The 12618-nt window shown below is 43.2% G+C and overlaps 1 protein-coding gene across 1 annotated transcript in view; it reads left to right on the forward strand.

The window, feature by feature from the left end:
- onecut3b (one cut homeobox 3b) overlaps nt 1–12004 on the forward strand; it is a 16011-nt gene extending 4007 nt beyond the window's left edge. The window contains exon 2 of the mRNA XM_005920510.3: nt 7124–12004. Coding sequence (XP_005920572.2) covers nt 7124–7500 — 377 coding nt within the window. The 3' untranslated portion in view covers nt 7501–12004. The remainder of the gene's footprint in view (nt 1–7123) is intronic.
- Nucleotides 12005–12618: the final 614 nt, after the last annotated feature.

Consider the following 12618-nt stretch of genomic DNA (forward strand, 5'->3'; position numbering starts at 1 on the left):
GATAGATAGATAGATAGATAGATAGATAGATAGATAGATAGATAGATAGATAGATAGATAGATAGATAGATAGATAGATAGATAGATAGATAGATAGATGAGGATTAGAAGCTGAGGCTTTGAGTGTCATTAATAGTGTTGCTCTGTCCTTTCAGTGTTTGCCTGGCTTTGCACATAGGAGATCAATAAGGCCGTTTCCCCTTCCCAACCCCCTTCTCTCCCACTCCCTGGTGCTCTCCTTCTGTGTTTCTCTCTCTCCTCTCTTCTTCTCTGCAGCACATGACAATAATATTACTAATCTTTCAGTGGTTAACCTGGCAACAGACAGACGGGCAGGTTGTTTGGCTCGAGGAGCTCGGCGCCACAGAACAAAACAAAACAAAAAACAAAACAAAACGCTCAGTGGAGGAAAGGATAAATGAGAGCTAGTCAAACAATGCACTGAGCCATTTTCTATCATCTTACCTCTTACCAGAGCCATCTCTTAATGCCCGTCAAACTTACTCGTGCCATGAGAGATTAATGTCGGTATTCTGTTTCTCATATTTTCTGAGGAATCCAAATGGGAAAAACTGGAATGGACAAAACTTCAGTCAACTTGGTTTAAGTGCAGAAGCAAGAAAAGCAAAACTGACATGTGGAAAAAAGGGCTGCAGGAGCTGGGAGATGCCATTGATTGAGTAAGGGCAGGCAGGTTTGGGCTTTGTGTGAACAGCCAGATAGAGGCAGGGTAGTGAAAGGATCAATACCGACCTTAATAATTGATAAGTTTAAGAGAGACGGAGGCGAGATGGGGAAGAAAGAGAGAGGCAGACAGCGGTTGTGTTAGCACTTGTAACAGCATCTTCTAGGTAAGCAAAGTCAAATCTGTGGTTAACAGCTGAGGACCACACAGCAGTCTTCCTGCCTAAACCCCACAGCACAGGGTGTGTAAGTGGTTTTCAAAAATGCTGTTTACACCCTAAACATCCTGTGAAACATCAATAGCACAGTTCTGACACCAACAAGGATGCTGTAGACTCCCACTGCTGAGAACTCGAATCAGATATTTATGAAGCTAGAAAAGAAACACGACTGTAGATTTGTAACAAGTGAAATCAGGGCTGGAAGGCTGATATCTAAAGACAAACACAAAGAGATCACAGCCTAGGACGGTCTTACAGTAGACAAAGGGCACCAGAGCATCCAGCTGCCTGCCGAGACAGAGTAAGTGCTTTCTGTTTAAGTCAGCGAATCCTCAAAGCAATCCAAGGTTGTGATGTCATTTGATTTTAAAGGTTGCTATGCTTTATGGGGTTTGTAATGCATCTTTATGGAAGGCCTGCAAGCACATTTCATTGAGTGCGTGTGCACACATGCATGCGCGTATGTCTGTGCGAATGCTTCCACATGCACATGTGTGTGTGTGTAAGACTGGGTTATAGAGTGCGTCTGCACTATACATTGTTCAGGCTTATCTGACTCGCTCTGAATCGGTATTGATTTCCTCTCTTCTGCTCTCTTCGGCTCTCTCATATTCTCTCTCTCTCTCTCCTTCCCTCTATGCCTCCCCCCTTCCTTCTCTTCTGGCTCTGTACCAGCAGAGCAGAGTCTTTGCCTCCCAGCTTTAATTCATCCCTGCTCTCTCTGTAACAGACAGAACTCATTTTGAATAGCCATTCCTGGCACAGTGGTGTCAAATATTTTGACACATTGTATGACTGCAGCTTAATGTGCTGCGACTTAGATTGGCAATACAGTACAACACAAAAAGAAGCTCTATATAGCTTCATAAACATTTAAAACAACCTCTAGCCAAATATTTTAATTCACATACAAGAAATAAAAGTGAGCTGGTTGCAGAATACATAGAAAAATGATGTGTGGTAATAAGAAGGTGATGCATTTTGTTTAAGAACTGATGACCATAAGGAGGATATGTGGTTGGAATATATCAAATTTACCTTCTTTAGAGTAGAAATCAGGACTTGTGTTAAATAATAAACACATAAATAAACATCTGTTAGTAGTTTCTTAATTATCCATTTGCAGCACCTTGTTTTGTTAAACCTTATGTTGCTCATGGCAGTTTGTAAAAGGCCTGGTGGTGCTGAAAGGACAGCTCCTTCTAATCCCTCACGGCAGCATTTCGGTGTTAAAGGTGCAAACACCCAACCAATAAAACTGCATTAGTCAGGACTGAATTACAGCTTTTCAGCTCCGACCTTTTAATCTTTTTAAGCTCTTTCTTAAAAGTTATCACAAATTAAACTGACTTGACTTTAGAGTCCCTGCAGATGTTCTGTGTGTCAGAGAGCGTTTGTCTCGGAGATATGTGTAAGCCAGAACTCATTTTATCGTTATCTAGAATTTCCCTTTAATTTGAGCAGAAAATTTGTTCATTAAGCCAAACGGCCGGGAAGAGAAATAGTCCTTGTTTATAGGGACCAGATAATAATATCCTTCATAAGTTACAGTACACCAGGTATTTTTAAGTGCTTGAAAAATATTTTTTTGGTTAGTTTGTGTTTGTGTGTTTGTGTTCGATATTATTGCATGTTTGTTACAGACGGGACACTGCTTACTAAATCAGAGACACGTTGTGCAGTTTTTTTTCTTTGCTTTTATTACATCAAAGGCTGAGATTATATTAAACTTTCGCGATAACAACTTAAAAAAACACACAGGAAAAAAGAAACAGAGAGATCACTTTGAAGGCCCAATATTTAAAGCTTGAATATAAAGTTTGCAAATGAATCAGTCATCATCGAAGAAATAAAGTTCTACTAGATTAAACAACGGCTTGAGTGTAAGTCTTTCTAAGTGTTTCGGGAACATTTCCCAGCGGCTTCTTTGTAGCTTAGTTTACAAAGATTTATTCGTTTTGTTCTCCTTTATTCGCCGTGTTCAGGGTCTCAAAAAACTGTCGAAATATTTGATTGAGGCTTGTGCTCCGTGGAGAGAATGCTGCGTTTAGTTTTTACGTTTTTAAAATAAAAACACAAATCTTAGAAAAACGAAGAGGCGCAAAACTTGGTTTACAGGGCTTACATGACTTTTATGGACTACGAGACAGGATCTAATACTCTGTAAAGCTGCCGATCACTAGTCTCAACAGGACAACACGGGCTTTAGTTGAGAAATAAACGACAGCTTTCAAATAAGCCAATCCTAATCAATCGAGGGTAGCCCGTTATAAAGGTCGAAGAGGCGGTTTGGTTTCAGCCTTGCGCAGTGTTGTGGTGGGAGCAGGGGTCATTCGGGCGCTTTACTTCCCTGCAATGCAATGAATAGGCCTATAGCTTGATCAATATAATCAATAACCGTACATCTGAGGAGGTGTGACAGAGAGTGATTGACACCAAACTGTTTCTCGCCTGCAGTAGTCCGTCCAGGGCGGGAGAGGGCCCGTCTCACCGCACACAAAGCCCGATCTCATCCGTCCGTCCAGGCGTCGACTAGCAGCAGCACGGTGCGGTTAGTTCACCGTCTGCCCCTCACGCCCCACCTGCACACACACACACACACACACACACACACACACACACACACACACAGAGGTAAGACACATAATACTCTCCTGTAACATTAAACGAGTTGCCTTGTGCATTTTCATTTTCCCAAATCAAAGGAAACACAGGCCAGAGAAGATCTTTTAATTGTAACTCACGTCCACTTATTGGCTTTCATCTCTCGAGGCTTGAGGACATAAAGCTGATGAGATCGAAGGATCTCATGTTTCCTCCTGTACACTGAACATTTCAATGCACACCAGCTAGAGAGTCTTCACACGAAAACTCTATTCGTTTCCTGGTATAAACAAACAAACAAAACAAAACAACACCAAATATCTCTAATCGACTGCTTTCACACACGACTACCTAAAATGTGTTTTACCTCTTGTTGTTTCCAATTGACCTTTACTGTGCAGAGTTTTTGGCAAAAATGTTTCCAGATGCATGCCTTAAATCTCATTTTAACACAGGATCAGGAACTACGGGAGCCAGTCACGAGTGGTGTGCGTGACAGGTGTGGGACCTCTAAAGTCAAGCAGTTAAAGTTTAGAAACAAAACAGAATGAGTGTATATCAGTCCAATCAATTTTAATCGGATAATTGGCGATTTATTTATGTTATTCTAAGCAGAGTGTTGAAACGTGTAGGTTCGCGCATGTGTGCACACTTACTGCCCACTTGCGCACATTCACACACACTGAAAGGGAAAGCAGAGACAGCAGCCACCGGCAGCCACAGTCATAAAGCCGAGGTGCTCTTAAACGAGGCACAAGTGCAGCTTAACACACCGAACGGCCAGCGAGTTCATCTCTGGATCAGTAAGCGGTTGAGATTAAACAAAGTGGCGGTTGCCCTGATACTTTTGGCACCGCTGACACCAGGGACATATGAAAGAGATGACATGCGCAACTGCCACTTGAGACTGCTTGTCTCTTCAGAAAAGCCCATTTAGTAATGAGACACACTAAAGATAACCAATAACAGTTTGGTTCTTGTCTCAAGAGAGGTCGCTTTAATGAGTAGCCCCCACTTTTCCTTCCCTGTGGTCCTGTGTTTCTTACCGCGGCGAGGGACGTTCAAGGAGTCTCATTTGAAATTGATTGATTATCTGAGATATGCACTGACCATTGCGGGCCCAGGCCTAGTGCTAACTCCTCGGCAGATGTGTTTTGCAGGCACTGCACACAGGCCTCTGTGCTGCAGAGCAGCATCTGAGCTGATGGAGGAGACCCAGAGTGGTGTTGGCATTGTAAAATGGCCGGTAGCACAAGTTGTTCGAAAACAGGCATTACATATTAAATTATCACTATATTAGCACTAGCATTCAGTCATTACATTAGGGAGTATTGAGTTTGGTTTGAGACAGCACTTAGAGAGCCTTCAGGAGATTCTGGCATGGCTGGGCCTGAACCAATTGAATAAACGTTCCATGAAATGGTTCTGAAGTGCGGATCAATCAATATGGGGGCTATCAATCCGGGGGCAAATTAAAACAATTGAGAAAAACAACAAAAGGAAAAGAGTTGAGGAAGTCGAGAGGAGGGATGGAGGATACAATGCAGGGACGAGCACATAACCTACATTCAGCTGAGGAAAAATATCTTGGTAATTGTGCTTTGCTTGCAGTAACAAAGCGTGAACAATGACCATTCGCACACGTGCACGCGCGCATGCATGCATACACATGTGCACATTTATATTGATCCCCACCTCACAGTCAAATCTGTTTACTGCTGTTGTCTAAACCTGCTGTAAAGTCATCAATCATTTGCATACACCACCACCTCCACACTGCAGCCAGTCTTATTTATCTTCTGCCCCCACCCCCACCTTTCCTTCTTCTCATTCTTTCCCTGCACACACACACACACACACACACACACACACACACACACACACACACACACACACACTGACAATCATCCAGCACTGGCACTGGTGTAAATATCAGTGATCATTCCTTGGCGCTTTTTAAGGTACATCCCCAAACTCAATCTCGTGCACGCGCACACACTTTATATGGCCTAAAAACTATGTAATCAGTGACCTATCTGAGACCCCCCCCAATTCAAAAGCACCCAGACTGGATGACTGCCACATTTTCTTTGTTCTTCCAAAGATTAACAATTTCTTCTCATCTGTCTGTCACAAGGCGCGTTCGCGAGCTACAATCCCCAGCCCGAGCGCACGTCCCCCCCAATACACACACACACACGCGCGCGTGCGCACATACACACCACCTCGCGGATCGATAGGGATCGATCGGGTGGGGAAGGGAGCCCTGATTACTGGACCACGTGTTCGGGAGAAAACCGCGGAAAATCGATCATTGCAGCTTTTTAGGGCAGCAGAACAGAACAGACTCCCTCCAGTCTCCACAGCCAGAGCCGAGCCTACTGACGGTGCATCCAGGCACGGCAGACCGCTTCTTTGTCAGCATTTCACATCTCCACCAGTTTCAGCAAGGCACACACACATCCACGATCACACTACTCTATTCACCATAACCGCGTTATTTCTCGATTAGTCACAAATCAAGCCAAATTGTTACATACATAAATACTTCAAATCCGCATGCAGGTGAGTTATAACTCAGGCCTGCACAGGTTTTAGACATATTTCCTCTCCTCCTCTCCTGGGAGCCTGACGGTTTATCTCATGTCACCACACATTTGAAATAAACGTCTAGAGATACTTCAATGAGCAAGATGTTTACTCCTCTGAGTGTTACTGTTCATGTTATGTTCTGCTGCAGCAGCAGGTAGTAACCAACGAGAATATGTAGTGTAGCATTCAGGAACAGTAAGAGATCTGAGTGCTCATTTTCAGTCCTGTTATTAATATAAATGGTGCAAGAAAAACCCCGCTTAATTAACCAAGTCTCAAATTTGACTTGAACAGGGAAAAACACGGCACAGCTTAAAGATAAGGCCGCTGTTAACAAGTTTCACCCTGGCTAAATTTGTGATTTAAATGGACAAAACTAGACCTGTTCGGAAATCAATCTCAACACTTAGAGCGTGTTTGGCAACCCAAATAGCAATAATATTGGATTTTAAATGCGGAACATTAGTTTGGAAATCTACAAAAACTCTGTCATTCATATCAAGATAACCCCACCTGAAACAGAAACATGTGAGGTTTAGATATGATTTTAATATAGTTTAATATCTTCTCACTCAGAAGGCAGCCCGTAGTATAGACTCAATCACATTTTAAATATTTAAATTCGATCTGCTCCTCTCCTCTCTGTCTTCCTGCTTCTCATTCTTTCTTTTGTAGCTTGCGCATGCTCCTGTTTCACACACACAGAGTAATCTGTTCCCATAATGTGCCCTTTTCAAATAGCCAATTAGGGATCGTGATACAGGCCTAAACACATTCCGCTTAAGCATCAGGACTTCATCATCACACTGAAACATGATCATAAATAACCACTTTTAAACTTTTTGGTTCTACACTCTGCTTTTTGTTGCTATTTTTTTGGAAATTTTTGTTCCCTGAGTATTATGTTAAATGTATAAATTATCTGTATCATATGTATTTTGTGCTCCACTATATGTGACACATATATAACATGTTATTCTTCTCTCCCTTCCTCCCTTTATCCGTCTCCTTCTTCTCTCCAGCATGTAAACGCAAGGAGGAGGACCGAGGACGGGAGCGGAACCAGGTGCCAAAGAAGCAGCGACTGGTCTTCACCGACCTGCAGCGTCGCACCTTGGTAGCCATCTTCAGAGAGAACCGCCGGCCCTCCAAGGAGATGCAGCTCACCATCTCCCAGCAGCTGGGCCTGGAGCTCTCCACCGTCTCCAACTTCTTCATGAACTCACGCCGCCGATGTCCAGAGCGCTGGGACGCAGAGGATCACAGTCTCGGGGCGCACGGCCACGTGCACACATCCCACGGAAACAGCAGCAGCAGCAGCAACAACAACAACAACAATAACGGCGCCTCACCAATCCAACCCGGTACCTCCTCTGCTGTTTCCTTCTCCAAGGCCTGACGTCTGCAGGACGGATGTAGAGAGAATGGAGGGTTCCTTTCCGCTAAGACTCTCCGTCACTGTAGAGCTACCGAGCGCTGTGGCTTCAGACCACTCAACTGATCCATTTGTTCAGAGTACCGAGGACTCTGTGCAGATGGATCAGACCTTCTCGGTGTTATCTTTTGACCCGAATGCCACTCTTAGGGGCTAACATGCATTTTCAAAATGTGACTCTTGAAACCAAAGATCCAACAACCACATGTAGCCGTCAGGAAAAAAAATCATCCTGAAAAACCAAAGAGCATCCATTTATACTAACCGCGCTGTGGGTGTGCGTGGAAACATGGAAAAGAGAGAAAGAGAGAGAGGGTTTTGCGTCAGGAAACAAGTAGCTTTAAAGACAGCCGGCCTGGAGAGGTCTTCACAAATAATCATACAGCAGGTGTATCTGTAGGCCTGCGATCAGCTACACCCGCGTTTCAGTGCCACGCTGAGACTGATTGAGAGATGCGTTTATGTGTGACGTATATGTGAAACGATCTCCGCAGGTCGTCCGCTACCTGTGCGTAACGTTCACATCGCCCACAGTGGGGGTGTATTATTATTATTATGATTATTATTATGACTATTCCTCTGCAGCCACTCAGCCCGCTGCACGTCGGAGTAACAGCGCCATCTGCTGCCCAGTCTAACCACACGCCAACCTGTTCTCAGCGCGCTGGCGTTGCTCCTCACACAGCTGCAGATTGAACACCCAGAGAACCAAACAGGAGGAGAAATGGTTCAAACACACTCATCCAAACATCCAATGACACACATGCTGAATGTTTGCTTCTTTATATACACTGAGTGGCTGCACGGCCACAGACTGCATAGTCACTTGAAAGGTTATTTTCAGGTTACAAAAAGGAGAACAATCAAACAGGGATGACATGCCACACATAAAAAAAAAAGCTGTTGTCCTCGAGTGAAGGGAGTGAGGGAAGGTGGGTGCATTCTGTTCTAGCGGCCAAACACAGAGGTCAAATGTCACAATATAGGATCCTGAGTGCCAATGATGTTTGCCTCTTTATGATAATCAGAGAACAGACGCAGCCCACTTAGTCCCCCCTCCCCCACCCCCAGTGTGCCCTGCAGTGTCTGGTCTGTGTCATTACACACCTACAAATTGTGAGCACTATACGGCATGTTTGCCTATTTCATACCTCAGAAAAAAAAATTAAAAAAATAAAATAAAAGAAAAACATTGATGTGATCCACATGAAACACAATGGAAATGTCTGTAAATAATCTTTAATTTCATCTCTTGTTCTCTCTGTCTTATCTATTCTCAATTGATCTACTCTCTTGATATGTGTCTTTCTTTCATTTTCTTTTCCCCCTCCCCAACTAATTGATGCGGGTAATAATAGTACCATAGACACATGGTTTCTTTCTCGTGACTATTGTGCTATGTCGTGCTGAAACAATATATAAAGAAGCACCTTGTTGACAAAATGTAAGAACTTAAAAATAAAATAAAAAATGAAACAGAATCAAAACAGACAAATCATCATGTCATAGACTGATCCTATGCACAGACAAGGAAGGGATACCAAACAGAGACAAACTGTGCATATTTGTGAATACCTGTTTGATGGAACAAACGGACTGCGCGGATGTGAAGGACCTCTTCCTTGATCTTTAAACTTTGACCTCTTTGAAATGGACAGTCACGGCATTCCTCTGCTGATTGTTTTCTTTTGTCACCATATGAATTGCCAGATTTTTTTGTGTCTTTTTATAACATTTCTTTCTGTGTGTGTATGTGTGTCTGTGTGGGCAAAGCCACTTGTTGTGTAGCATCTTCTAGCGGGAGATAATCATATAAGGGAGGAGACACAGACAGGAGGAGGAAGGGTGAAGCAGGGGAGGCGGGAGCATCAGAGGCCCATCATGAGACTGGAAGGTAGCAAGGGACATTCCTCCATAAACCTATAAACTGGGAGGTGTAGTGCACGGAAACAGGTTGTTGTTATTTGGGAATGACTTTGGAGTCTAGACGGAGGAAAACTGCATTTTTTTAAAAAAAAAGTTAAAACCCAAAGCAGAGTGTTAGTGAGGGAAATATGTGTGTGGCTACCTCACAGAAAATAACCAGACAGTGACCCAGCTGTAAATACCAAAGATAATCCACACCTGCTGTGTTCACACTGGACCTGGGATGTACACACACACACACACACATGCAGAGTTGCAGACAGATGCAGATTTGGATGCACGCACTTCCACAGAGCAGTCGTGCTGCATAGCAAACACAGCCTGTTTGTTATGTGGGAAGAGTTGAGTGCCTTTTTCCTTCAACCAGGGGATGGACTGCTCTGATCACACACAAATATGCACACACATGTTTAAATGAGGGGGAGTAGGGGGGACACACTGGGTGAAGGGGGTGCAGCACTGGAGGGGTCCTTGTGATCTTAAAGGGCCACTTTTTCGGACTCTCGGCACTTCTTTTCACATGGTGAGGGGAAACCATCGCTTGCCATTCCGTTTTTTTTACACACCGACGAGATCGTATCATCTCACCAAGTCCTCTTTTCACGATACACACACGCACACACACTCCTCCCAGAGATATTTTTGTGTCATTTGTAATCCGAGAGTCGGCGTGTGTGTGTGTGTGTGTGTATTTAGCTGTTTACAAAGCCCTTCACTCCTGCTCTTTCCTGTCTCTCGATGGCCACCATTTCAATTTAACTGGTCTGAAAACAGAAAACAAAACAAAACAAAAAATATATAAAAGAAACCTTCCATCTGCTGTCGACATATGATGCACATTGGTGATCCTCCCCCGCTCCCCCCTCTTCGCTGGTCCCTCTTTCCAGGGTAGCATTACAACAAGGCAGGCATGTGTAGACAGTTCATCTTGATATACCTCAAATCTTGACTGTAAAAGTTAATGTAGTGAAACAATAAGGACAATGTTTAGCAATGAGCGTGACATTAAAGTCACAACAAAATGATTGTTTGGGGGGTTTTATTTATAATTTCTATGAAACAAAGTATGGAGTTTAAGCTGGTTTTTGGTTTGACAGCTTTCCAGTTTTTTATTTGTTTCTTTTAAATTGTGTGCAGATTTGAACGGAGTCCTTTTTTTAGACTGAAAGAAGGGGCATGACATGGGTGTAGAAAAGTGCATAAGGGATAAATAAAGAGGCAATGACACAATACACATGCAGCAAAAGAAAAGAAGAAATCAACAAATAACAACACATCAAAGACAGAATGATTTCTGTTTTGCATCATTTTCTTTTTGTTCGTTTGTGTTTGAAAATTGTTTCCTATGTGTGTTGAAGTGATTCACATATTAAAACAAAAAGAACGAACCAAAGCACCTCTGTCATTTAGGAGTGGGACGAGCGATTCTTTTTATGCATGGATCCTATATTAGTGTATATAACCTGCGGGATGATCTGTTCCTCCACAGGTGGAGGTAAGGGGGAGAAACTGGGGGGAAAACAAACGAAAGACAAACAAACAAAAAAAGCTGGGTTTTGGTTTTCAAGTACATTCTTTTACCCTTGTGTGTTTTATGTGCTGTTTGTGTATTTGTATAAAATATGTATATTTGTATGTCTTTGAGATTCATTACTGTGTGTTTCCCCCTCTTGTTGTAACCTTTCCCTTTGTGTCCAGTAGTCCCTGCACTTCCATCTCTATATATCTTCGTTTCATACCACAGGCGCGTGTGTGAGTGTGGAGTTTCTCTGCTTTATTTTTCTGCATTTAATCTAAATTTGATCACCCTGGCTGTTTGTCTGCTTTAGGAAACAGTCGAAGCTGAAACAAACAGACAGCCAGGCAGCTGAAATACGCTTCCTTCCAGTGTTTTAAAATGGCGTCATTTGCTTTTTCCTTCAGTCAGACCTTAGAGCTCTTGAAGCCCCAGTGTCGATGTTCTCTCCCTCTTCCCTTACCAATCAATCAATCAGAGCCAAGTGTCTTTGTGATGGTAGAGACAATCAATTTCAAATAGAACGGAGACAAAAAAAAGAGGAAAGATGAAGGGAGAGAGAAAGAGAGCGATGGAGGTGGGCAGAGAAACTGACTGCACAAGAGAGATGGGAGCAGAGGGGGAGTGATACTTTCATTCCTTGTGTGTGTGTGTGTGTGCATGATCACCTTTAACCTCTGCAGAGTGACCTTTACGGTGGGGGTCGAGGCACCTTTGACCCTCCCCCGGCAATGAGGGAGCTAGTGGTGGGGATCTGACTTGTTAAGTGGACATCTAATCGAAGATGTTGATCAAATGCCTGCACACATGTGCACAGTGCACACACACGCACACATGAACACAGATGCATGCGACCATCAAGCAGAGAGCCTTTCCTCTGACCCTGATCTCAGTGATACAGTGAGGGTGGTGTCAGTCATGTGGGTCTGCCTTCAGCTTTTGGAGGAAGAATCAAGTAATAACTCGAGCAAATAATACACAAGGTGAAAACCAGTGTTGGTAAATTGTGTGTTTTGACGAAAACAAATAAAGAACGAAGCAATTGGATGACTGATTTTCTACTTTTGTGTGATGCTTTTTACTATCTACTGTGGTACTCTGCTGCCACCTGGTGGCTCAAGAATGGTCGTGTTTGTTAGAAAATGTTTGATCAGAAACCAGAAGGAGGGTCCTCAATTTACAGCTTCTCTCTACTCAGGTCAAATATCTCTAAATTCTTATTCTCCAGAGTTCAACCATCACCCCCTTTGTTTATTTATTTTTTACACTTATAGTAAGTAAGGATTTAAATGTAAACTGGTAAGTTTAAAAAGTGCCCACAAAAACTGGAGATGGCAGAGTTAAAGCCGTTGGGAGCGATGGAGAAGATTAGAAATGAGTATATCAGAAGGTTTGGGGACAAAATTAGAGACAAGGCTGAGATGGTTTGAACATGTGCAGAAGAAGGATAGTGGATATACTGGACAAAGAATGTTCAGTGTGGAGCTGCTAGGCAGGAGGACAAGAGGAAGACCTCAGAGGAAGTCCATGGATGTAGTGAAAAAGGACATTAGAGGAAGATGATTGTCTCTGGCGACCCCTAAAGGCAGCAGCTGGAGGAAGAAGAGGAAGAACTCCCTGACTTTGTTGTATTGATTTTC

Source organism: Haplochromis burtoni, unplaced genomic scaffold, assembly GCF_018398535.1.
Source record: "Haplochromis burtoni strain Fernald_Lab_line unplaced genomic scaffold, NCSU_Asbu1 Contig_41, whole genome shotgun sequence".
Taxonomy (NCBI): Eukaryota; Metazoa; Chordata; class Actinopteri; order Cichliformes; family Cichlidae; genus Haplochromis; species Haplochromis burtoni.